This window comes from Adiantum capillus-veneris, chromosome 13, assembly GCF_014529385.1.
Source record: "Adiantum capillus-veneris isolate H3 chromosome 13, ASM1452938v2, whole genome shotgun sequence".
In the NCBI taxonomy this organism is placed as follows: Eukaryota; Viridiplantae; Streptophyta; class Polypodiopsida; order Polypodiales; family Pteridaceae; genus Adiantum; species Adiantum capillus-veneris.
Window position 1 is genome coordinate 84,979,022 of NC_140943.1, and position 27,544 is coordinate 85,006,565.

Genomic DNA, 27,544 nt, shown 5'->3' on the forward strand with positions numbered 1-27,544 from the left:
GTTTTTTGTTGAAAGGGGTTTGATATGTGAATATCACATTGTTGTCTGAAAAAGAGATCCTCCTAGGAGGAAAATATGGTAATATGAAATATACATACCTGGACTTCCATGTTTCTTGCCGATATATCAGCCTGATAAGTTCACCATATGTCATCATATTGTAATATATTCTGATCCTGCCAGACAAACATCAACTACATGGCCACCCCCATCCATATGGTTGGAATATTTGATGATTATCACTCTAGTCAGACAACCTGCAAGACAAAGATCAATTGCACGACCACCCCCATCCGTATGATTAGAATAACTTATGATTATCATTCCTTTTTTCTTGTAAAAAAGGGGAATAGCTCACTATTTTAGGTCTCTTATTAGTCAAGGGATAAGTAACACTAACTATATTCCCATTTTAGGGTTCAAAAACCCATATCCTTACAGAAATATTTTGATTAAAGTTTGGATAAATCAGAGTATCTAATTAGGAATAATTATACCAGAGAGCAAGCACACCAATTCTTAGGGTATGAATACCCATAATTTGACAAAAATTGTTTGATTGAGGTCAAGATAAATTGGAGTAGCTATATTATTATTTAATATATTATCTAATTCCAATTGTTAAGTATAACTAGTCCGACCAAAGACTAGTAGGGAAAGAGAGAGTGTGTTTTAAGTATGAAAATCCCCTCATAATTGAACCATACTTAGACAATTGTATTAAATAATATATTAAATAACAATATTTTTAAACAAGATGTCATAAAACTCAATTAACATTTCATATACACCAATACAACATTCTATATCTAATGGATAATACAACCCTTTAGATCAAAATTTTGATCTTTGATCATTACAAATTGATATTTTAACGTTGTATCTTTGTGTGTCCACCCTTTGGAATGAGCTTCCACTACATCTACATGGAGAAGGATCTAGTTGTTACTTGCATCCATACAAAAACATTCAGTTAGAATTGGCTATGTTTGTGTGTATTGCAAGTGTCGACACTGGAGCTAGTTGCTATCCATGTCACACCTGTAGACCTAGTTTACAGCTTACCCTAGGTTTAGACCATTTATTTGAATTTTCAATTAAAATAGACTTTGATTGAGGAATCATATTTCACAAGTTAGCAAGTTATAAGATAGTTCCCACATCCCATAATGATGTTTGCCATCCAAATTTTGAATAAGCAGAATCAAGAAGTTAAGGAATTGTATTGAGGTGGAGAAAAACCCCGTAGACGTATCAAAACCGTTTCCATAAGTTGTCTCAATTCCTATTGTTGAGGCCAAGGATATCGTCCATTTATCTATAGGCATGATTAAAGAGAGAAAGTTTGTGGTTGGTGTTTTTATTCTTCATGGTCTCAAGAAACCATTTATATTCAAAAAAGGCTAGGTACAAGTTGCACATAAGGGGTGAGCAAGAAAATCCCATTGGAATACCAAGGCTTTGGTTATACCAATGGCTACCTAAGTGTACAAGAATCCATGAGATGATGTCATAAAGCCTATTCTCATCAAAGTGGAAGTATGTGATGAGTTAGATTTTGCAATCCATCTAGGTTTATTATCGAGAGAAATGTGGGAGAGTCCTCTTGGTCGAGCATGGCTAAATGCAATCTTAGCCATTTTTTTCAAAGCATTTTTCAATCATGTAGCACCAATAAGGGGAATGTTTTCTAACATTGAGTAATTGTCATTAAAAAAAAGATGAAAGATCTGATAAGGGAGGTTGAGAGTAACATTTGTAAAGCTTTTAACAAGACAAAATGGATTTTAGTGGATTTTGAGAAAATCTAAACATATCTTTTGCTTCAACGCACAGAATGATTCAAAATTGGTTAACATAAGGTCAAGGCATAAAGCAAATTCAAAATTGGTTAACATAAGGTCAAGGCATAAAGCAATATCTTTAGTAATATCAGTAAAGATCCCATTTGGAGGCATCGGATATCCATTGGAGCTTGTGTTTGTGATGTTTATATGTAGGAAATAACATATGTAATTTGATTGTCTCTAGAGAATATCCGAGATTACTACAGTGTTTTGAAATAATATTGGTAACTTCATTAGGAGATAAACTAAGTAAAGCTAACTCACCCCCTGTTAGTCGTAAGTGAGCAGCTTTACATGTGAGGTTTTTGTACAAAAGAATAGGGCAATTGGCAGCTTTATCAAGACCAGCAATAAACTAATTATTTGCAAGCTTTTTTGAGATTTTAAGCTGAGGTCAGGTGTGATCCAAGTGTTATCTATAGATAACCATCTATGTGGTAAAAGAGTCACCTTTTAAAAAAACATTGTGGAACAAATTTGGCTAAGTCAAGTAGGAATGTCTTCTCCATTTGGAGAGTATTGACTAAGTAAATCAAACAACTAAGTAAAGTTGAGAGGACAATGTTTGGGATTTTTGGAAAAGTCGAAATGTGGTTTATTCCTTTAGCAATGATCTTTTGGATTGTAGAGTCATTAATTACATTAAGATCACAAGTGAAGATATGCCTGCCTAAATCACCAAAGTCTTTACAAAATGCATCAAAATTTTCACAAAAACAATCAGCGACAATATTGTGGCGTAAAAATTCATTGTTGTACACTAAACTTTTAATGGACTGATGATATGTCCAGCCAATCAAGACCTTATCCAACATATTATGGTTAAAACACTCACAAAAGATAGACTTGGGTGAAAACCAATCCAAGAGTTCATTCTGGTACAGACAGTGTATATAGATATGCTTTGCCGTCGAAGTATTTTTTGAAAGATGCTTCCTTCCACAAGGACCAAAGATCACCTGCATGGTAAAAAGGTTACATGTCAAGGAGGTGCCGGATGGGTGTGTTTCTTCCTGTCCCTCTAGTGAAGCTACAAAATTTTCCCCTATTGAAGCTAAAAGAAGTGCCATGTGTTAGAAAAGACTTCAAAGAGCTATTGGGGGTAGTTAAAGAGTTAGGTGTTTTAAATGAGGGAGAATCATCATCTTCAATGCAAGGCTTGAGTAATCTAGTAATAATTTTAACCCCCTTGTAGTTGGCATAGGTGGTGAGATAGGTGCCACATTCTTCTGATCTGAGTTCCTTAAAAATATCAAGCAGCAAGTCGTGAAAGGTGTTAAAGCAATTTGAGCAATAACCAAGTGATTGAGAACGAATCAAATAACATGGTCGAACCACATAATATTGGAATCAAACCAGGCTTTGGGGTCTAGAAATTTGCAAGCACATTTTAAGTATGGTCAAAAGACATTCCAAATAGACTCAGTGTAGAAGTCTGGATTGCTCTTGGCAAACACCATATTTCCTTTCGTGCAAATATATAGACCAGCATTAGATGAACAATTAGAGTGATCAATAAAATTGAGACTAAAAGGGGCTTTGATGAGCTCCCCTTTGTCCAGGAACTCTCCACCTTTAAGAATTTTGAGTCTGCAATCCTCCAGAGTGAAAGCGGGGAGGTTGGCCAGATATACCCATGTTTCATTTAGGATAGGTGCCAAAAAAACTTTGTTGGGAAAGAGCCAAAGCTGATGGTCTACTCCAAAGGATTCAACCTCAATTTGTATGACTGGAAGAAAAGGGAAGACTTTGGAAACTTTGGGAACCATCTCTAACAGATTAGAGTCGCTGAGAGAGCAAACGTTGTTTTGAAATTCTTTGACAGCTGCTAGAGTAGCATTGTCTCTGTAAAATATATTGCCAGATTGTGGGATAATAGGGGTACTAATAAAAGCGGGATTGAGGCCCTATAATTTCTTAAGAAATTTAGACAGTTCCACACCAGAAGAAGAAAACTAAGCCAACTCTTGATTGTATTGAAAGGCAAGTACAGGTAATTGGGCAATGTATTGGGAGATCATAGCTACTCCATCAGGCGCATCTTTGTTTAAAGTAGACAAAGTTTTGACCATTCATTAAAAGAGAGCATGTGTAAAATAGAAGACTTCTTGTCACAAGCAAGGACTGATTCATAGATAAGTTTTGATGCTTCGAAAATGCTTATACATCAAATGACAAGGGAGGTAGCGACAGAAAGAGGTTCAAAAGTTAACTCTAGACCGTGGGAGAAGGATATGGCTTGTAACAAATGTTTTGAAGAGTTAGAAAGAGACTATTTAGGGTATGAGATTACAATGCTTTTGGCCTTTCGAGCAAGAAAGGGTCTTGTTCTAGGGGAACGGGTTTTTTTAGAGGGATGATCCTTTAGCTAAAGTGTAATTTCTTCTATTATCCTTGCATGTTTCTCTGGGTCATGGATGATTCTCATCATGCAAGCAATCATTTTATATTAAGTGTGTACCTGAAAGATGATCTAAAATCAAGGTTAGTATAGATGGATAAACCAACAAAGTCAAAAGACTACGATAGTTGTGAGCACGAATCCTGACATATAGTCTAAGAGGGACCACCTAACACCAGCCAACCTAAAGAGGAATTATAGACAGTGGGTTCAACATAGCCTCATAGTCCAACAAAATCCCTAAAGCCAGCGTCTCGATTCCCCCAAAAGACTGGGAGAGCCTTGTTTGTAGAACGTGTGTGTTGCTCTTTTAGATTAATACATATACACAAAAGAACATAATCATTCAAAAAAGAGTTGGCTTTAGACAAGGGACAAGGAGTAGCACAAAAACAACTCAGTCTTGGAATTATTTTTGTACATAGATATGAGAATGAGGTCTCATTCTAGTGTTTTTATACATGAATTGTTCTATAATGTGATGAAAATCGGGTATATTAGTGACGGACAGTAACTAAGCCAAAAGAAATTCCAATAAAGATAGACTCCTCACCTGCATCCATGCAAACAAGACAACATATATGTTAGCCTTGAATGCATTTTACAGGTGTCTATGGACTTTATCATTTTTAATCCATGTCCATCTTACTCCTTTTAACTTTAAACCAACTGTCCAAAGTAATTTTGACTTCCTGTTTTGCTTATTTTCAAGTATAAGGTGTATTTTTTTGTTCCTTTTTAGGTTCCTTTCTAACTTGTAATCAAAAAGCTCATCACTCCTTTAAGATTCAAGTGAGTTTTTATAGGTTATAAATAAAATTAAGACTTTAAATAGCTATTTATATAGTTAAAATTCCGATTAGGAGGCCACTCACCCTTCTGATCCAAATGTTTTACACCCAACTTTATTTTTAATTTGATGTATCTTTGTTTAAATATATCAATCCCTCCACTAGGTATCTTGCACTTTTGAATGTCTTGATTTTTAAAGGAGTTTAATGTTGACATGAATTCATAATGTTTTTGCACAGTCACCCTTGTGATCCATTTAGAGAAAGCACTATTTATGCCACACAAGCTACTCTAATAAAACTTGCCGAAGTAGTTGAGATTAAAAATTGGGCTTAGTATAGTCGTTCCTAGATATCCAAAGCAGAGAGATATCCAATACTTTTTCTTAAAACCCAATGCCATCTCCGTGATGACATTGGGTTTTAAGAAATGTAAGGGAAGAAACCCAAGCCAGAGATGGAACCTTATTTTTCTCAATCAGTCTCAAAAACATTTAGACTAGAAAATTGAGCGAGAGTATACAAGTAAACGCGGTGCCATCCCCCCTTTTTTTAACAAAACCATGCAACAACCCATCCTTCAATGTCAGATAGCAAAAAGGAGCAACAAAAATTCAAGACAATAGGCGATAACCACGTCATCTGTGTTTTATTTAACAAGAAAAAATCATTTTAGAGCACGTGCAGCACACATATTGAGTAAGCCAACATACCAACTAGAAAGTGTACTAAGTAAGATGTGTGTGTATGTGTGTGTGTTTTTTTCAAAAAAAACCATTATAGAGTACGTGTTGAACGTGGCATAACACATCAAACATAAGTTGTGAAATATTACCCAGCCAGGTGCTATACCAACAATATGGCAAGTAGGATGCCAAGCATCATGCAGAGTATGCGGTAGGTTTTACCCATTATGCAAACATCATTGTGACTAAGTTGCATGAAAATACAAAGCTCGGTACAGTACAGACAGTATGCTCATTAGAAAAAACCATTTCAAACATGAGTAAAGAGCAGTTAGTATCAAAACCAGTGTAAGTTGTATTAAAAAACCCAACCAATCAGGTAAAGCACCAACCTGTGACACATAATCATGCTCGATTAGCTCCATTACTCCTCCTCAAAAAGAGACAATGCCCTCAGTCCTCACTTTCACATAAACACGCTTACACAATCAAGGCTAAGTGAGGGGCCAAAGCAACACTCACCTCTTTTTATAGTAGGAACACACAGGTTGAAGTTCTTTGTCATGCAGAGAGTGGCAGAATCCCATTTGATCAATGCACTCAGCAGGTCCGAGGTTCGATGCATCGATGCAACCGCCATGGAAAGACAGTAAGACCTATGGTATGAGAGAGAGAAGGATAGGCATTCCCCAGTATAGCAGGGTCTTGTTCGTGAGCCAAAAGGGGGTATGCAGTAGGGGGGTGGGTAGAAAGAGGAGGCAGAAGGGGCGTGACAAGCAGAGTACTACCTGGGAGATATACATTGTTTAAATGCCGCGTATAGAAATCGATACATAATGAATTATACACCAAGCGCCTGTTAAAGGGTACCATCCCATGAGGGATCTAGGGGATGACTAACTTTAGTATGGCAACCAGGTGGAGATACCCACGCCCATGCTTAAAACTCCAGAGGGTTTATCCTCAAAAATACACTCATGTATCCATTAGTGGTTGGTTTTGTTTCATGGTATGTATCTCATGCATATCTTGGGTGAGCAAGAAATGGTCTACAGTAGCCACTTCTAGTTGTGAGGCTAAGTCCAAGGAAGCTTTGGTTGAGTGAATTTGGATCAAATGTCCTTTGACTAATGGTGTCGGACAACAACGTGGTATCGTGATCAATATTGATAGTCTGACTACGCAAGACAACCCTCTTGGTCTTTTCACAAAGTCTTTGCCTTGTGAGAATTTCAAAGCCTTTTGCTTACTCCCCTTTGTAGATTGATTGCATAGGGTCAAGGACTTCCATATACATAAGTGCCAACTCATGTCACTACATCACTCCCATGGGAGAATTGTTACCATATTATGGTAGTGATGTGAGTGCACACATTTAGGACCACCAAGACACTCTTTTCCCTCATTAGCTTGTTTTTTTCCCTATGCTTTTATATATGCTCATCTCATCTTTGTATTGGCACATTAAGTAATCCTACTTCTTGTGTTGTGCGTGCTTGAGCTTCTCCATCATCTTCTCCATCCATGTGTGCATTCTTGTAGCTATATTTCCTTATCTTTACCATCAAACTGCAAAAGCAAGTTAGAACAATCTTTTTTGTTGTCAAATCTTAAGCATCCAAAAACATTTAGACACAAGTTTCACAATGGAACCTCTAAAAGAAATAAAGGTTGGTTGTGAGGAATTTTTAACACAAGAAGAGAAGCAGTGTTTCAAAGAGATTCTTTCAATGCACGATAAGGATTTTCTTTTCAACCACAAGATATTGGTTGTGTTGATCCTTGTATTTTTGCACCTACGGTGATCTCCACTATATCTCATGTACCTTGGAATATGCGTCCAATTCTAGTTCCAAAAGTTGCCCCTTTTCCAAAGTTGATAGAGCTATTAATAAGAAGATTAGCATGGGTTTTTTTTTTGGAGCCTTCTTTCGTACATATTCCACGCCATGTAGTCCAGTTCTTGCAGGTGACTAAGGGTTGAAATCAAATCTATAATCTAACGTGTTCATTATCACACTTTCTTTTGCTCATATTCCGATTGGACTTTATTTCGCTGCAATGCATGTCACATAAGTTGTAAATTGAGGATGTCTCTCTATTGTCCCTTTCCTTTTAATTGTTCAAATAAAGCATGGTTTCTTGCTGATGGCTCCTTTGCCTTGGCCCAAGTAAACTTAGATGCCCATGGCAAGTCAAAATTGCTCATATATCTTGCCACTCTATTGCTAGCCCCCTTGAATGTCTCTCTTCTTGAACCTTTACTAATACGTATGCAAGGTATGTGCCTAACATGGAACTTCATTTCAAGATTTGTACCCCTCTTATTTGTTTTTGTGTAGGTCCATCAAGTCATCGTCACATTCATCCTTTGTGCTTGCACATGCAATTTTCATATGAGGAGGTTACCAACAAGTGTTAAAGGTGGAGGGAAAGCTCTTGGAATCTCATTGTTACCAAGATAAGGGTGCACTTGGTGATCACATAGGTCTCTTTACAACACCAAACAACATAGAAGGGTCACTCGTAGCCTCAACCATTGGAACCAACTTGGGCTCTAAAACTGAAAACAAGTATAATCAAGAGCTCTTTAGCTCGCATATCGCATTCCGCATGTAGTGTACATAAAGGGGTCATCGCCACACACAAAAGAATTTGCAATCTACCTCCAAATCCTCAAAAAGACACAGCACGCACTAGCTCTACGAAGTTCAAGCTCATCAACCAAAAAATAGCTCATTGGACTATCCATAATAAAAAGGGTACAATCTTCCCTCGCCACATGCAAAAGTGCCTCGTGCTATACACAAACTTCATTGACTATTGTGCACCCATTTTAGTTCACGAGGCCTTCAAAAGGATTGGGCCTTAGGTTACTCTAGAGCATTTTTTGCTAAGACTATAGGTTACTCTAGAGCATTCTTTGCTTCCCATAGTCTTAGCTTATGCATTAAATAGAAGTGATGATGCCCTTTTTTTAAGAAGTGGACACAACAATGTAAACAGCATGTTTTCATTTCTAAGGATGTCCTAATTTTTTTAACTTGAAAATTGAGCTTGAGTTTGTGACATGGTGCACTATTTATGAATGGCCATCTTAATCATTAATCAATTTGTTTTTCATTGAAACCAAGGCAACATCCTCTTTTAAAATCCAACAAAGCATAAGATTTTTAAATGACAATACGTAAGATTTTCTCAATCGAGGACATCTTTTTACCAAAACGAATAAAGAAAGATCATGAGGAATGTGGAAAGAAGAGCATCCATCCTTTCAACTAGTTCCATATCCGTTGCCCAATCACTTGCATCCAATCAAAATTTCTCTTTTTGAATATAGCAAAAAACTTTAGCCAAAGCCAAAAAGAGTGAAGCAATGCTAAGGCTCTGCCCTTTGGCGAGCCAAAAACTCTCACAAACACCCTTTCTACCTCCAAAGAAGCGGACATCAAGGGCTGTCACAAAAGGCTTCAGGATTTCAATTCCGTCAAAGTCAAGAGGGCGGCAGATTTCAGGCCCCCAATCTAGTTGACGGCACTGTTAACATGGCCCTGTGTATGTTTACAGCAGCACCGTGCAGCTGAATCAAACACTGGAGTTGACAACCCACCTCCCCCCTGACCTTGACGGCCAGGAATGGTCCTGAGTGACCATCCCTGTAATACTGGCACCGCATGGCAACTGGCAGATAGGAATGGTCACTCAGACCAATCCCTACACCATCACAGTCGGCTGTCGAGGGCCGAGAGATCACAGCCATTGCATCACCTCAGCAGACAGAATGTTTATTGCCATTCTCCAATGACTGCATGCCCACACTGCAGCTACTGCACCAAATGTGCCACCTCAGCCAGCAGGATGCTGTTATTCCACCTGTCACAGCTTTTTCAGTGCACCTCAACCCCCCCCCAACCCCCCCAACCCCTTTCCGGCCTGGAAAGGATGGCTAGTGTCCTTTCATTGTAGGAGAGGACACTAGCCGTCCTTCCCTACACCTTGACAAAAGGACAGCATTCCTGAAGTAAAGGACAGTTTCCGCAAGACACTAACTTTCCTCCAAATATAGCAACAAATCAAGAAAAATTGGAAAAAAACAGCCACAACACCAAGAACTTAAGGAACAACCCAGCCGAGCAACTTAAGGTCCTATCATCCTCTTTTCAAACCGTACTCTACAATGACTTGCAAATCCCTTACGCATGATCTCATGCTGCCAACAACCAAGGATCAACAAAATCTTTAGCAACCCTGTCAATATGCATGACACCATATAACACTAACGGCGACAACGTCGTGTGTTAAAAGAATTGCCCACAAACACCCTGGGACTTGCATGCAAAGATTATTTGACGCAAACTAGCCGTGATGAATGCAAAAAGATCGTCAGTCATATGTATAAGTTGATCAATTAAGGCTGCAAGACAAGTCCAGTAGCCAAGTGACAAAACATGCAAAATATGATAAAAAAGGGGCAGTGAGAAATTGAAGATGATAGATTATCTATCACCTTCAACATGTAAAAATTCATGATATTCTCAAAGAAACACCTAAATTCTCCTCAAGAAGCCCCAAGTTAGTAACTCAAGGTCACGCATGCACAGGCAATTACCTGAGATGCACAATATAATCAAGACCAATACCGCCCATCTAGTTGAGCATATCATACAATAAGCAACACAAGGAGAACAAACGTCTTCCACACCATGCAAAGCAAAACCAACACATAACATATCTTATTAAGAGAAGAGAAATATTATCATCAGAAGCACGAAACAGAAGTCCTCCAATCCCAATAGCTTCAAAGTCCATTGTACAGAGGGAAATATCCCCATCAAAGAGTTTTTATAAAGCCATTAACTTAAAAGCCTGCCCAGATTAGCAAGCAAAATAAGCAGCCAAAATTTCTTCAGAGCTGTCCCTCGAGCCTTCGGCTAAGCAGACACAGAGATTTCCCCTAAAGGCAATGCATTGTAGCATGTATAACTAAGTCTTCTGGACATCAGTCTGAGCCATGCATGAGCTACAAAGGCCCAACCAGGAAAAAATGAAAATTTCAACTAGCAATTACCTCCAGAAAACCCACAAAAGATAACCAACCGCATCCAGCAAGAAGAAATGCAGACAATTTTACTCGATGCTCCCAGCGGTATTTGCTAGATTCCCTTGCCAATGCTTCTGAATCACCACCTTATCACTCAATGGTACCATGATCGAGAACTTTCAAAGTCCCATCACCTCACCCCTCTCATGACCTTCTTATCCCGTCGCCTCTTGTGCCATAGAAGCTGAGATACCATCTCACAAACTTCTTCAAGCCAGTGCTCAAGTCTGTGCTTGGCTTATAGCCAAATTCCTTGTGTGCAAGGGAAATATTGGCATGCGTAAACGGTACATCTCCATTGCCTGGCATTGCCACTATGTATTTTTTAGCTTTTACCTTCAATAGCTTTTCCAGAATGCTTACTAGCTTCGGCACCGTAACAGGAGAAGTATTCCCCAGGTTGAAAATCCTGTACTGAGCTGGTCCCCTCTTCTTTCCCCCACTTCCCGTGCTTTTCTTGGCTGTATCAAGAGAACCGACACAGCCTTTCACAATATCATCAATGTATGTGAAGTCCCGGGCCAATTCCATCTGGTTAGGACCTTGATACACGGTGATCGGCTTGCCTGCAAGAATGTCGCGAGTGAATGAGAAGTAAGCCATGTCAGGTCGACCCCATGGACCATACACAGTGAAGAACCTTAGCCCAGTTATTGAAAGCCCATATATATGATTGTACGTGTGCGTGATTTCCTCGCCTGCTTTCTTAGTAGCTGCATAAAGACTAGCTGGTCTATCGGTTCTATCAAGCTCTGAAAATGGGACCTTGGTGTTCAAGCCATAGACAGAGCTTGATGACGCCCAAATAACTGCTGGTTGAGGTTGTGCAGACTTGCAAGCTTCCAACAGAGTCACAAGCCCTGCAATATTACTATGCACATACGAGGAAGGATTTTCCATGGCATATCGTACACCTGCTTGGGCAGCTAAATGCATGACATGGGTAAAGGAGATCATGTCGAAGAGCTTCTTTAGAAGTGCAGCATCGTTGATGTCGCCCTCCACAATGAAGATGCCATGGTTTTCAACAACCTTCCGCCTTGCCCTCTTCAAGGAAGGATCGTAGTAGCTATTGAAATTGTCGAGTCCAACAACACCATCTCCTCGTTTCCGCAGCGCAAGAGAGACATGCATTCCCACAAAACCAGCTGCCCCTGTTACCAGCACCACTTTGTTATCACTTCTTTTGCGATGAGCTGACAGCCGGACCTGCTTTTCCCACTGTGCGCCTCCCCATGTAGAGCTAATGTGGACGGCCTTGTAGCCATCTAAAGAATTCAACAGAACCACTAAGACAACAGCGAGGCTTGCAAGTCCAAAAAGCCAAAGAAGTGGATTGGCCAGCGACGAGGACTGCCAATGATGTGACATGCGGCCGAAATAATTGCTCCTCTCTACTTTCACTTTACCAGGAGTCGATGGAAAATTATCTATCACCAGGGGAGGCATGATGAAGCAGCTGCTAGTGACACGCAGGCCTGCAAGAGTTCAACATACAGTTTAAATAGTTAGTTAACAAGAACAACGATTCGACCTTCTATATACATAAACAAAAATCCAAGAAAGTAAGGTAATATCAGAGGGCTGAGAAATCATCAAAGCACAAACAAAATCCTAGCGGCATGGCCAAATCTTAGAAGGCTAAGACTGCTTCATTTATATCAGAAACCCCACTAATGCCCAAGTGAAACTGTCATCAGAGCAAACATGGCAATCACTTCGTGCCCCTACTTTCGACAATGAAGTAAGCACTCGGTGCCTGACTAACTTATCAATGACAGGAAATGGACAGTTGAATCAATATGCAGGTACCCCAAATAAATCAAATATCATCCACTAGATTGTACACCATGCAGCTTAGATCCTTCCACCGATGCACTATCTCATCATCCCACCCATGTACACGTTGACTTGAAACTGATCTTCTTTGTAGGAAGATGAATGTGATTTTTATCCCAGACAAAGCAGAACGATAAATGAGGTTTCTTCATATTTAGGACATCATGCCACAACAGAGCGACGGGGAGCGGAGATTCAATCCAAAGGCAAACGGGCAGATTCAGATTTCCTAAAAAGCAAAACTCTCTCTCTCTCTCTCTCTCTCTCTCTCTCATATACATACACGACAAGAACTCACACAACCAAAATCAAGAAAAGGATTACCTGGGCAATTGGGCTTGCAGGCCTTGCGGTAATGCAAGCTGTAGCGATGAGGCGCGCAGCCGGCGCGCTACAGAGAAGGGCTGAATGATGCTACAGAGTGAGAGGGAAGTAAAGGTAGAGGGAAGATGTGTGTCATGAGACGATGGTGCCTCGCACGTACTTCTCCGCGTTCTGCACACGCGTCAGTTAGCCACCGACATGCCGGCTTTCTCTCTCTCCCTCACAGAAGACGCAGGCACAGTCTCTCTCCCCTTTTCCTTGGGCTTTCCAGCTTGCATGTTTTATTATAAGGCGACTCGGTGAGTCGTGACTAGGCTATATCTAAACGATGATGCTATAACTGAGAGAGAATTAAGCTTGAGAAGAAGAAATCATGGGGCTTGTCAACAGTAGAATCAAACTTGGAAGTAACAATGGGCCCACATGTACGTGATCTTGGAGGCTGACCAAGATCGACCCTCATGACTAAGTAACGCGGGGTCTTAAATGACCCCGAGCGGCGGGATCTACGGATGGGGTTGAGCGGGGGGAATCTTGAGGACGGCGAACGAAAGACAAAAGGTCAACGCGGGTCGCGAGTACGATTTGAATCAGGGCGGTTGCGAGGAGAGGTACGCGCTCTATCCACATGCATGCGAGCATTTGGTTGTTCAAGATGGGAAAACATAAATATATAAATAAACGGAAATGCTAAAAAGTAAACCAGGACGTAAACAGTAAACTCAGACACATCAAACGGTTGAGCGCCTTTTTGATAATCATGTCTCACTTCTCGCACGTCGATCCCACGGCTCCCACATCATTCAATACCCCGTGTTACTTAGTCCTGAGGAAGATCGTCCCCAACTTGAGCTCATTCCCTAGCACTATCATTGTGCAAGATTTTCTATCAGAAAACGACGTTAAATGCATTAAGAATGGATTCCAAAATTTGACAAAATCTGAAGTCTCCACGTTGAACGGCTCATTGTTTGAGCTCTTTGTGTGTGTGTGTGTGTGTGTGTGTGTGTGTGTGTGTGTGTGCGCGCGCGCGCGCGCGCGTGTGCGTAGCTGTTTAAATCTTAACTAATAAGACATAATTGAATTTTTACATTCAAAAGACAGCTGGCCAGGAAATAATGAACAGATAAGTACAAGGTACAATGATTGTAGGAAAGAGATCCTCTTTCAGTAAGCAAGTAAAAGAGCTTCCCCATTCCTCAGTGAGTGCTTCAGTAAAGTAGTGTAGCTTGCCAAAGAAAAGAAAACCCTCCAAGATAAGATAGAGTCCTTACCTGCATCCATCCAAACAAGACAACAATTCAGTTAGCCTTGGATGTGTTTTACAGGTATCAATGGACCCTATCACTTCTTATCCATGTCCATCTTACAGATTTTAATTACTTTAGACAAGCTAGGTTATTTAGCAGTCTTTACTTATTACTTCCAAAATGAGTGTTACATTCTACCTTTTACTCAGAGCTGTGAAGCCCAACAAGAACCCAAATATCAAGAGATTTTCTTTAGAAAAATAAACCATTGTGAGGTTTATTTGTTTAACCATAGCGTGGTAGCTATGCTTAAGCTTGCAGTAGTAACCATATACTTACCTTCAGGAGTAGCAATCTCAAAGTATCATTGGCATCCTTTTAAGCAAAGAGAGGTCAAGAACGATTTTAACTGTATAAGATGCCTAATCATTTGTTCATTAACCAAAGGTACTAGATGAGGGTAATGAATATCTCCCTTTTTTTACAACCACTAAAATGACAGTATGACAATCAATAGAGTATCGAAAACTCCATCTTTACCAAGTGGAACCTCATGTCACGAGCCATAGCTCGATAGTTATGCCAAAGCTGAAAGTAACAGCCATATACTTACCTTCACAATCCCAAGATTTCTATTAAGTCATTAGCATCCCATAAAGAACGGTAGTGTCTGGCCCTGCTTGAGTAAGATGCCTTACTGTTTCAACAACCATAGGTACTAGATGAGCTACAAAAACACCCCAAACCTTCGCCTCATATGCAATCATGAGGGCAATTACTGTACACAAGTCCAGGTGTGCCAATAGTTTACCAAAGAGAAAAACCAATAATTTCCAAACCTGCCAGTCATGCCCCCTTTTTGTAAAAATAGATTAAGCTAGAGATTTCTGCAGCGGTTTAAGAACAGAGCTTAACCGCCGGTAGTGATGGTGAAGTCCTCCAGCGGCTAGAAACAGAGCCATTTATACCATTCTGTAGCGACACCGAGATTTATGCAAGTGTTCCCTTCACTAATACGATCAACAGAAACACCACGAATAGTTGTTGTTTATGCACAAGCTATCCCAATGCCCAGGCGTAGAAAATCTTAACATGTACAGTGTTACACACTATTTAGACTTTCAATAGAAACAAATGAGAGCTTGGTAAACCACAGTACCTGAGATGTTTGAGCGGCAAGATCCATAGCTTTAGAAAGTTCAGGCAGTAACGACACAGAGCAGAACAGAAAAACTAATCCCAGGCTAAGTGAGGGCCAAGGTGTGCCCTCACCTTAGTTTATATAGGTTGGTTTGCACGCATCCAGAGTAGTCGAGATGAAAGGGCCAAGCCGCCCACTACTGTGTGATCCCCTCAAGCACCAGCAGATACCATCGCCTGGGGAGAGTGGGGTTCATAGTCCAAGAGTGGAAGGGGTCGCCTTCCCCATATGATGATAGCAGAAGATTTCCACACCCTTTTAAAAGGCACGTATATTTATTGTACAAGGACTTTGTCCCATTATAAGGCAAGTAGAACAGTCAAAAAGAGCCCTATCATACCAATAGGGGCGGGGGGGGGGGGTTGGAAACTGTACGGGAGTGACAAAAAATTGGCTTCCAGCAAGCATTTTCCAGTACTTTGTGTGTGTGTGTGTGTGTGTGTGTGTGTGTGTGTGTGTGTGTGTGTGTGTGTGTGTGTGTGTGTGTGTGTGTGTGTGTGTGTGTGTGTGTGTGTGTGTGTGTGTGTGTGTACCCTCCCTAACCCAGGCACCACACACAATGGATCAGTAGTAGGCCCATTGTGTATGGGCCTACCACCTTATAAGAGAGATGAGATCCTCTTTTTGAAAAAGCAATGCAGGCCAGTTATGCTGAGTGAGAGCTTGTATGATAATGTTACGGGTCTAATTTCGATTAAAGCCATTACAGCAGTATTTTTTAATTAGTACAGACACCTCTTCCCAGGCCAAAGAGGGGGTAGATGAAGAGTAGCAGATTAAGTAAAGAAGGCCGATACAGGAGCTAATAGCAGCTTTGTATGGCCTATTGTTGTTTCTTTTAATGAATTCTATGCGGGGTAGCTTAAGGAGATCCTTTCTCCAGATAAACCTAAGGTCATATCCCCCAGTAGATGGGGTGTGAAGGGATATAAAAAGATTGAGAAATTGGACAGATTTGCAAAAATCCCCAAAGTTAGATGAGTTATCTGGGAGGGAGGTGGGCTCAATTTTTAAGCATTGGGGGTAAACTAACCCAATCTCATTGGAGAACTCTTTATTGTTGATACTTATCAAGTCATCCATGTATCTAAAGGTATGATTAAATAGTGGAAGTTTTTTATGGTTGGTCTCCATGGTCTTAAGACACCATTTGTATTCAAAGAAAGCAATGTAGATATTACACATAGTTGGAGAACAGGAAAATCCCATGGGAATTCCAAGGCATTGGTTAAAGCAGTGGCTACTTGAAATAATAGTACAGTTATTTAGCAGCCAGGAAATGTAGGAGCAAAGTTTTGATTCATTAAAGTGCAGAAGGTGTACGGAGTGCGATATTTGAATCCAGTTAGGTTTCTTGGAAAGAGAAGTGTAATGATACTTTCTCTTTTTGCATTAGCAAATGCCAAATTAATCACCTTGGCCAAGACAGCCTTAAGGCCGACCTCCCCATTAAGCGGAATGTTTTTGTAACATTGTTAATATCATCGGTAAAGATGTGGAAAATCTGATGGGAGAGGTTAAGTGTGACTTCTGTAGAGTTTTTTGTCAGCCAGAAGGGATTATACTGGATTTTTAGGAAATCCTGGCAAATTCTCTGCTTAGTGGCACAAATGAGCTCAAATTCTGATAGAATAAGGTCAAGGCGAAAAGTAATATCTTTGGTGATATCAGAGAAGATACAATTAGAGGCATCAGATATCCACCTGAACTTGTGTTTGTGGACTTTATTCAAGTTTGTGGACTTTATACGTAGGAAAAATTACTGGTAATTTTATATTGCTTACCGAGTAACCAAGCAGTCCTAAGTGTTTAGAAACTTTATCAGAGATGTTTTGAGGTGTATTGCCAGTATAACAGAATTCTTTACCGGATACCCGATTTCGAGCGGCTTCCCAAGCCAGGTATTTACAAATAATAGTGGGACAGTTAGAGCTTTTATCAAGCCCGACAATAAACCATTCATCAGAGATTATCTAGAAATCAAGAGCTAGTTGAGATGTAAGCCAAGAGCTTTCAGATGAAAGCCATTTATTAGGAAGTTGTGAAATTTTATAAAGGAAGCATTCCTTCACTAATTCCTTTAAGTCCGGCAGGACTGTCATCTCCAGTCGGAGAGCACTGACAAGGTCAGTTAGGCAGCTTAGTAGAGCTGATAAGGCAAGGTAGGGGTTTTTTGGAGAGTTAGGTATGTGATTGAGCCCTTTGGCCAATAGCTTACGTATTATGGCATTATCAATAATGCTAAGATCATGAGTGCAAACATGATTACCAATTTCTTCAAAATTCTTGCAAAATGTGGTAAAATGAACACATGTACATTGAGGGACTGTTTCCTACTGGAGAAAGTCGTTCTTCTGTATTAATCCTTTTATGGGATGATGATATTTCCATCCTATGAGAATATTGTCAAGTAGTTTATAATTTCCAAAAAGTAGGTCAAAGCACTCACAAAAAAGATTTTTTGGTTGTATCCAATCGAGAAGTACATTGTGAAAGAGGCAGTGTATGTAGATGAAACCACAATTTGGATCTTCTTTGCTGAGAGTTTTCCTTCCACATGGGTTAGTAGCAACCTGCAGTACATCCAGGGGTTAGAATTCTGGGAAGTTCCTGATGGCAGGAACTTTGCCTCTCCCTCTTGTAAAGCTACGAGTTTTTCCTCGATTAGAAGAAGAGCTAGGTGTTGAGAAAGAAATGAAAGAGTTGGGAGTAATCAGGGAGTTGGTCAATATACTGGGAAATCAAATTAACCCCTTCCATGGAGTCTTTGTCCAGGGTAGCTAAAATCTTAACCCAGTCATTAAATGACAGCATATGCAAGACAAATAGTTTTTTATCAGAGGCAATTGCCGAATCATAAATTAGCTGCGAAGCATCCAAGTTGTTAATACATCTGAGAATAAGAGAGGAGGCTACTGAGAGGGGCTCCGAGGTAAGTTCCGATCCTTGAGAGAGAGCAAGAGTCTGCAAAAATAGTGAGGTCGGGCTTATATATTCTTGCCATAGTATGTAATACATAATTTGGCCTTCCTAGAAAGGAAGGGTCTAGTTCTAGCTGCCAATGCATTCTTTGGTTTATAGTCTTTAAGGTAAAGCTTAATCTGTTTGAGAATCTTAACATGATTCTCAGGGTTGGTTGTGATTAGTGCTCATGCGAGCTGTCATTCTATAACGTGAGCAGTCCTGAAACAGAGTTGACATAAAAATTAGTAAAGTGCCAAAAAAGTGATGTTTTTTTTGGGCCTGCAAACCTTCAACCGGCAAAGTCAAAGACTATGGTAGCCGTGAGCAGGGAACCAGAAAGAGAGTCTAAAAGAGGCCACCTAACACCATTCCACCAATTAAGGAATTACAAACTGTGGGTCCAATTTAGCCCTCAATTTCAACGATATCTTCCCAGGCCAGCATCCCGGTTTCCCTTCGAAAAGGAAAAAACCTTATGCATAGGCTCGGGCTACAAAGTACACCTGAAACCCCACGTTTCCAACCTCAAACTCCACCGTCTTGGCTGCATTATTTTGACCTCTCCAAGCCCGTAAGTTGAGTGCCCAAACTTGGCAGAAAATCATATGTACCCACCTGCTCAACAACGTATTTCCTTCAATAGGATTTAATTGGGCAAGCCGTTGATTCCTGCCAACTTTATATAGTTCATACTATACTCCAGAACCCTATCAAATTCTGCAGCTATTTGAGCTGCACCTCGCCAATTGCCCTTAGCTCACCTACAATTCTTCGATAGTTCTTATACACAGGAGGAGGCTCTCAAATATCCAATTTATTCTCACACAAAGTATGCACCAACCATTTTGGCATACCTCTAGCTTGCTCATTCTCATCCCTTTCCTCATCAAGTACATCATGTACATTTGCATAAAAATTTGACTGATCTAAGACATTTTCAAAAACCCCAATAGGCTGTACATTTGCCTCATTGGAACTTACGTTCGAACTTCCACCATTGAAACAAGGCAATAACCTATCATAAATGTCATGTGAGCTTACATTACTGTCTCTAGTACATGACAACAAAGGCTAAACAAAATCTTCCACAAACACAATATACTGTGAAACCAAGATACATGTACAACATGTAACCTTTGCTTTCAGTACGATAATCAACAAAAATGCACTTGATAGCCTTACCATCCAATTTTTTGTGCTACATTTGTGGTACCAAAGCATAAGCCAACCACCCAAGAATGCGCATGTGATCAATAGATGGCTTTCTATCTTGCCATGCTTCATATGGAGTCATAGAGTGCAAAGCTTTTGCTAGACATCTGTTAAATACATAAGTAGCACACATGATGGCCTCAAGCCAAAATGAATGCGGCAAAGCTTGACTCTTTACCATACATCATGCCATCTCCATAAGCGACCTGTTTTTCCCCTCAACAACACCTTTTTGTTGAGGTGCATACGGCACTGTACATTGTGTTTTATCCCATGACTAGCTAGAAATGCATTAAATTTATGAGACATATACTTCCCCCCTCAATTGGAACGGAGGGTGTCCATAGTACATGCAGAGACATTTTCAACCATAGTCAGAAATTGCTTCAAGCACATAAACATTTTGGACATTGCTTTAAGCGGATATACCCATGCATGCATGGAGTAATCATCAATGAAAGGCAATGTACAGGCAATTGCCCAAGGACAGAGTTTGCATGGGTCCACAAACATCACTATGCTCAAACTGCAACCTGCATGTAGCCCTAATTGAATCATCCTTTGAAAACTTCAAACGTTGCATTGTACCCACAATACATCCTTCACAAATATGCTTAATAGGTGCTTCAAGAGACGGCAAAGAAGCAACCATATCATATTTTTACAAACGTAGCAAACTGGTAAAACTCAGATGCTCAAAACGTGCATGCCAAAGTTTTGCATCTGAAATAGCCTTAGAATCCACAACTGCATATGCAGAATTCTACCCACACTTGTCATAAAAAGTGAGCTTATATAGCTCACGGCATAAAATGCCAGATGCAACAATCTTATCACCAAAATTGAGATCATGAAATGTACATCTATCATCCACAAATTTCACAACAAGACCGAGTATAGTAAGTGCAAATACAGACAGAAGGTTCTTCTTGATCCCAGGGACATAAAGTGCATCAACAAGTGTGAAAGAACTGCCATTTGTAGTAGTCAATGCAATATTTCCAACGTCCTTGATCGGATAAGAGGCATTGTTGGTACCAGTGAATTGAATTCACAAGGGGCCATCCTCGAGAGAGGTAAACAAGTCATGATGAAAGGTTATGTGCTTTGTAGAACCACTATTAAAGTACCACACATGAGCATCTATAGCAATTGACATACATGCATCATGGACAGAAGGATCATAAGTGCACTTTGCACTAAAAGCCCATTTTGCATCAACATCAACATCACAATCTACTTTCACAGAAGACTCCCCCCCTTGATTGGAATGGAGGGTGCCCATAGTACATGTTGAGGCCTTGGGCTATGGAGGTTGCCACCGTGGAGCCATGGCAAGGAGAAGATGCAGCAAAAGCGAGAGAGAGAGAGAGAGAGAGAGAGAGAGAGAGAGAGAGAGAGAGAGAGAGAGAGAGAGAGCTCGACAAATTTTGAACACGCTTTTGTTGATTATCAATTTGTGTAAAAGGCCTTACAATATATGAAGCCAAAATAGCATGCAGAATCAAACTCTAACTGAAGCTAACTTGCATGCTATAGGGGATAGTGCCCACGGGTTTGACACTTCTTGGGCTTGGAAACCCAACAGTACATTCAGAGAAATTTTAAACCAATAGTTGGAATTAGGGTTGCAGGGAAATTCACATAGCTTGGAGAAGACAAAGGAAGCTCAAGGCACACAACAAAGAGTGTACTACTTAGTGTGTTATGGAAAGATAAGATAGCCCTAAAGTGATGGGCGTATATACAATGCACGGGGAAAGAACCTCCTAAAGAGAGAAAAAATGAGTCGGAGGTCCTAAGCATGTTCACACACATCACTACCAAATGTATATGGTAACAAATCCTCCCTGGGAGTGATGCGGTGAACGAGAGCTGGCACATAAAGTATAGAGAAGTTCCATGCCCTGAGGAAATGATCAATCCACAAAGGAGATTAAGCCCAACACTTTGCAAAAATCTTTGAACTTCTCATAGAACAATGCCTTTGTGAAAAGATCTACAAGGTTGTCATGTGTTGGCACATAAACCAAGCTGATCTCTCCTCTTGATTGCCTTTCTCTGACATAGCGGTAATGCACCTCAATGTGCTTTGTGCGAGCATGAAAAAATGGGTTCCTTGCAACTGCCAATGCGCTATGACTGTCAGTGTAGATAGTGTTGGCAGTGTCCTGTCCAACACCTAAATCAACCAATAGGCGTCTGAGACATACACACTCAACCGTAGTTGTGAAGAGTGACATGTACTCACCCTCACAACTGGAAGTGGCCACAGTAGGTTGCTTCTTTCTCAACCATGAGAGGCATGAACTGTCGAGCATTTTAAAAAAAACCACTCATGGACACTCACGTGTCAAAACAACCAGCCCAATATGAGTGTGAAAAAGCAAGTAAGTCTGGCGGCAATGATCCCCCCTTGGGATAAAACAAGTCAAGATTTAAAGTGCCACTCAAGTAGCAAAAAACCCTCTTGACAGTGTGCCATTGCTCAGACCTTGGGCTATGCATAAATTTGATGACTTGTGAGACTGCAATCCAAATATCTGGCCTCATGAGGTATACATAAATGAGGCATCCAACAGAACTTCGGTGAAGAGTGACATTGGCAGGATCACCAGCATAATGAAGACTCAATTTCAAACTTGTTTCCATGGGAGTGGCAATTGGTTTGCAATCCTCAAGTCCAAACTTACATACATATGTCTCTGTGTAACTTGTCTGTGACACAAGGCAATACCACCATCACATTGCTTGAACTATATACCCAAGTAATGATGCTACAACCCCAAATCTTTCATCTTGAAAGTAGCATTCAAATCAACCTTAAATTCAGCAATATGTCTCTCATTTGGCCCAGTGATCAACAAATCATCCACATAGAGAACCACAATGAGAGGTACATCACCCTCACGCTTTACATACAATGTGCTTCCTGTTGGAATGTTACGAGCCTTACTTGAACAAATGAGTGTCAGCCTTCTCATACCAAGCACGAGGAGATTGCTTCAACCCATACAAATCTTTCTTACATTTGCACACTTTATCCTCTTGTCCTTTCTTGACAAAATTGGGAGGCTGCATTACGTAAACTTCCTCAAACATGTCACCATTCAAGAAAGCAGTAACAATGGCTGATGTACATCCCAACCAAAATGAGCTACCAATGCACATAAAAAATGCACAGTAGTCATATGACAAGTGAGAGCAAAAGTCTCTTCATAATCTATGCCTTTTTGTCGTGCATAACCCTTGGCAACAAGTCAATCCTTATAGCAATCAATCTCACCATCCAACTTGCATTTCAACGTGTAAACCCACTTTGTACCAATGGCCTTTTTTCCAGGAGGCAAATCACATAAAGTTCATGTGTCATTTTCTATAAGTGCATCGTATTCTGATTGCATGGCAGCCATCCAATTTTTTGAATTCTATGCTTCATTAAAAGACAGAGGTTCCTCAACATCACATAAACTGGAAACAGCCAAAGCATAGCAATCTGATGTGTAAGATGCATGGTGAGAACTTGAACGAGTGTGACCAGACAAAGGTGCATCTGCTTTATTGTCACACAAAGTATGCATCAGCCAATTTGGCATACCTCTAGCTTGCTCATTCTCAGCCCTTTCCTCCTCATATACATCATGTACATCTGCATCATTTATAGGCTGATCTGTAACATTTTCAGAAACCCCTATAGATTGTACATTTGCATCGTTGGAATTTACCTTCAAACTTCCACCACTGAAAAGAGGCAACAAAGTGTCATAAATGTCATGTGAGCTTACAATAGTGTCTCTAGTACATGACAGCAAGGGATGAACATAATCTTCCACTAACACAACATCTTATGAGACAAAGATACACTTTTTTGCGGATGATACAGCCTGTAATCTTTGCTTCCAGCACTATACCCAATAAAAATACATTTTTAGAGCCTTATCATCCAATTCCCGTGCTGCGTTTGTGGCACCAAAGCATATGCCAAACAACCAAAAACATGCATGTGCTCAATAGAAGGCTTTCTATCATGCCATGCTTCATATAGAGTCTTAGATTGCAAAGATTTTGTAGGACACCTGTTTAGTACATAAGTGGCACACATCAAGCCAAAAGAAATGTTGAAAAGCTTGACTCTTGACCATACATCGTGCCATTTTCGTAAGTGACCTATTTTTCCTTTCGGGCAACACCATTTTGCTGAGGCGTATAAGGCATTGTACATTGGTGTTTTTCCCATGACTAGCTAGAAATGCATTAAACGCATGAGACATATAATCCCCCCCTTGATCGGAACGGAGGGTGCCCATAGTACATTTTGAGACATTTTCAGCCATAGTGATGTATGCCTGGAGTAATCATCGATGAAAGTCACAAGGTAAAGGTAATTGCACAAGGACAAAGTTTGCATGGGCCCACAAACATCACTATATACAAACTGCAACCTGCACGTGGCCCTAACTGAACCATCCTTTAGAAACTTTGAGCGTTGCATCTTACCCAAAATACAGCCTTCACAAACATGTTTGGTAGGTGCTTCAAGAGGCGGCAAAGAAGCAACCATATCAAATTTCTTAAAACGTAGCAAGCTCGTAAAATTCAAATTCCCAAAACGTGCATGCCAAGTTTGCATCTGAAATAGCCTTAGAATCCACAACTGCATTTCCAAAATTCTACCTACACTTGTCATATAAAGAGATCTTATAAAGCCCACGACATAAAATGCCAGATGCAACAATTTCATCACCAAAATGAGATCATGTATTGTACATCTGTCATCCACAAATTTGACTACAAGACCAAGTCTAGAAAGTGTAGATACAAAGAAAAGCTTCTTCTTGATCACAGTACATACAATGCATCAACAAGTGAGAAAGAACTACCATTTGCAGTAGTAAGCACAATCTTCCAACTCCCTTGATGGGATAAGAGGCATTGTTGGTACAAGTGACTGCATTCCTATGAGGGACATCCTCAAGAGAGGTAAACAAGTCATGTTGAGAGGTAATGTGCTTTGTAGCGTCACTATCAAAGTACCACACTTGAGCATCTGCAGCAGAGCTGGCAAACATGCATCATGGACATTATGATCATAAGTGCACTCTGCACTAAAAGCCCAATGTGCATCAACATCAATATTACAATCTCCTTTCACAGAAGACTCAACAATAGCTGCACTTGTAGTGGAGCCAACATTTGCAGTGGAACTAGCCTCTTTCTGCTTAGCCTCTTTGGCGTTCAACTTAGGACACTACTTGATCGAGTGATCATTAGCTTTACAATAATGGCAACGCATCTTCTCTTTACCCTTATCACCAAAATTTCTAGACGAATTGCTACCAACAGAAGTGTTAGAAACAGGTGATTTACCACTCACAAAAGAACCATGAGAAGTGGCTACATAGCTGTTACCACCTTTTCTTTGAGCAACAATAAAGGCATGTTCAACTGCACGTTGTCTAGTCCTTTTTTTTGGAAAGTGACTCTTGTAACAGCAATGTGCATAATGCATCAAACTTGACAACTTAAGAATTTCCTTGGGTCATAAGTCTCCAAGTGCTAGCAAAAGTCTGGTAAGAATTTGGCAAAGCATCAAGAATAGTTTGCACAAGGGAACTATGAGAAATGACTTCACCTGCAAAAATAAGTTTCTCATTGATATCCTTGACACCATCAAGGAAAGTGTCCATGTCATCTTCCTCATGCATAATCTTTGACTCCAGCTCTTTATGCAGCAATACAATTTTTGCCTCATTGCGACTTGCATAAAGACCAGCCATATATTGCAAGCCTGTTTTGCAGATTTTGCTGAACAAAGTAGGGAGTAATAGTGCATTTCATAGACAATGCAATCAATGCATGAGCCTACGCATCTTTTACATCCCAACGAGCTTGCTCAAATGTAGTTAAAACAATCATCACAAAAACAATCCTTGGAGCAAGACTTGCAACGTCCTCAACATTGCATGTATCCTCAGAGCAAGGACGTACATCAATGCCCTGCACAATGTTCTAAATGCCCTTTGACACAAGAACATGTTGCATCATATAAACTCACATAGGGTAATTGTCCCCATCTAATCTATCCTCTGCAGCAAACATCTTAAACACATCTGTGTTGTTGTCAGCCATGGTAAATGTTACACCTGACGTGAAAACTGCCCGAAAAGAGAGAAAATAGAAGAAAGAAAGCGGGAACAACACATGCTAATAGCACAAACCGTAGAAAACTGCAAGAGACCTGTTATGCAAAAAAATGGCACTGACAGAATTTTGCACAAAATGACGAAATAGCTTGCACAATACTTTCTGTAGTGGAAACGGAGCTGAAATGAGCCCAAATCAATATTCTCAGCAGACTACTCTCTACGAGTAATCGCAAAATATTTTTCAATCTTTGAACGCTCGCCAAAGCTCATAGATGTTGGAGAAGGTGAGCAGGCGTGTGTTGGAGCTACTGGCGACTAAGCCCGGGAGGATGCAACCTGCTCTGATACCAATTTTTTGAATTCGAGTTGCATGAAAACACACACAGCTTGGAGAAGACAAAGGAAGCTCAAGGCACACAACAGAGAGTGTATTACTTAGTGTGAGATGGAAAGATAAGATAGCCCTAGAGTAATGGTCGTATATACAATGCACGGGGAAAAAAACCTCCTAGTGAGGGAAAAAATGGCCCGACAGTCCTAAGTGTGTACACACACATCACTACCACATGTATGTGGTAACAATTTTGCTGAATGAATGTGAGGAGTAATAGTGAACTTCACAGACAACAAAATCAATGCATGAGCTTGCGCATTGCTTACATCCCAACAAGCTTGCTCAGCCATAGGCAAAACAGCTATGGCAAAAGCAACCTTGCCACCAAAACCTGCAGCATCCTCAACATTGTTTGTATTTACAGAACCCGTTGACACAAGAACATGTTGCATCATGTAAGCACACATTGGATAATTGTCCCCATCCAATTTGTCCTCAGCAGTAAACATCTTGAGCACATCTGTGTTGTTGTTAGCCATGGCAAATTCCTGCACTTGATGTGAAAACTGCCCGAAAAGAGGAGAAACAAATTGAGAACAACACATGCTATATAGCACAACTCGTAGAAGACTATAAGGGTTTATGATTTCACACCTAAATTGCAATGTAATGCAAAGGGAGCCTTGGGAAAGCCTTGGGTGCTTCTACAAGACAATTTAGAGAGATTTCCCAAAAAATCTTGTCTAATTTAAAGGGCAAGTGACCCTACAAGTGTGAGAGCTTGAGGGCTACCCACAAGAGTGATCGACACACGAATAGGAGCACAAAACAAAGAATTACAGAATGCAAAAATAAACAATTTCAATAAGAAAAGGGTCTACTTTGAGAGTTGGTGACTCCCAAAGATAGACAAGTCTTTCCATGAGATGTTCAAGCTCCTAAGGAGGAAGAAATCTTAGGTATCCATTCCTATGCTAAAATCAGGACAATGAATTAGATCTTATGTTCAAGAAAACTTGCCCATTATTCATGCCCAGTTTAGTAATATTTTTGCTAGATCACTAGCAATGTCAGCAATAAAAGAGAAGGCTCAAGAAAAAATCACCTAATGCTTGACTCTACTGCTACCTAGATTGGCTCGCTATTTTCTTTGTCTCTTTATGAGATTGAAGCGCTAAGATAAACCCCGTACATATGATCTTTGTAGTATTAACATGAACCCCTACTTTATATGTACAAGCAGTTTAACAGCTTACAAGAATTTACAATCACTCCATGAAAATAGTTTCTTCCTCATTAGAAGCTCAAGATGTTAGAGTAAGGCATATTGTACAAATTATTATGTAAATTTTTCTAAACCTTATTGGGAATATGTCTTGAATATGTATGGTAGTACTCAAAAGGATATCTAAACACAAATTTTCCCTCCCCGTGTGTGTGTGTGTGTG

At 40.2% G+C, this 27,544-nt stretch overlaps 1 protein-coding gene across 2 annotated transcripts; it reads right to left on the reverse strand.

Moving 5' to 3' along the window:
- Nucleotides 1-10,504: 10,504 nt before the first annotated feature.
- On the reverse strand, nucleotides 10,505-13,237 carry LOC147444380 (UDP-glucuronate 4-epimerase 1-like). 2 transcript variants are annotated; one of them, XM_086527013.1, is made up of 2 exons: nucleotides 12,990-13,237; nucleotides 10,505-12,304 (listed from the first exon to the last, which is right to left on the reverse strand). In XM_086527013.1, the coding sequence occupies exon 2, from the start codon at nucleotides 12,273-12,275 to the stop codon at nucleotides 10,971-10,973; it is 1,305 nt and encodes a 434-aa protein (XP_086383139.1). In that variant the 5' UTR covers nucleotides 12,276-12,304; nucleotides 12,990-13,237; the 3' UTR covers nucleotides 10,505-10,970. The 2 variants fall into 2 exon arrangements, with proteins under 2 accessions (XP_086383139.1, XP_086383140.1); XM_086527014.1 differs by lacking the exon at nucleotides 12,990-13,237 and adding an exon at nucleotides 12,639-12,926.
- Between the last annotated feature and the right edge of the window lie 14,307 nt (nucleotides 13,238-27,544).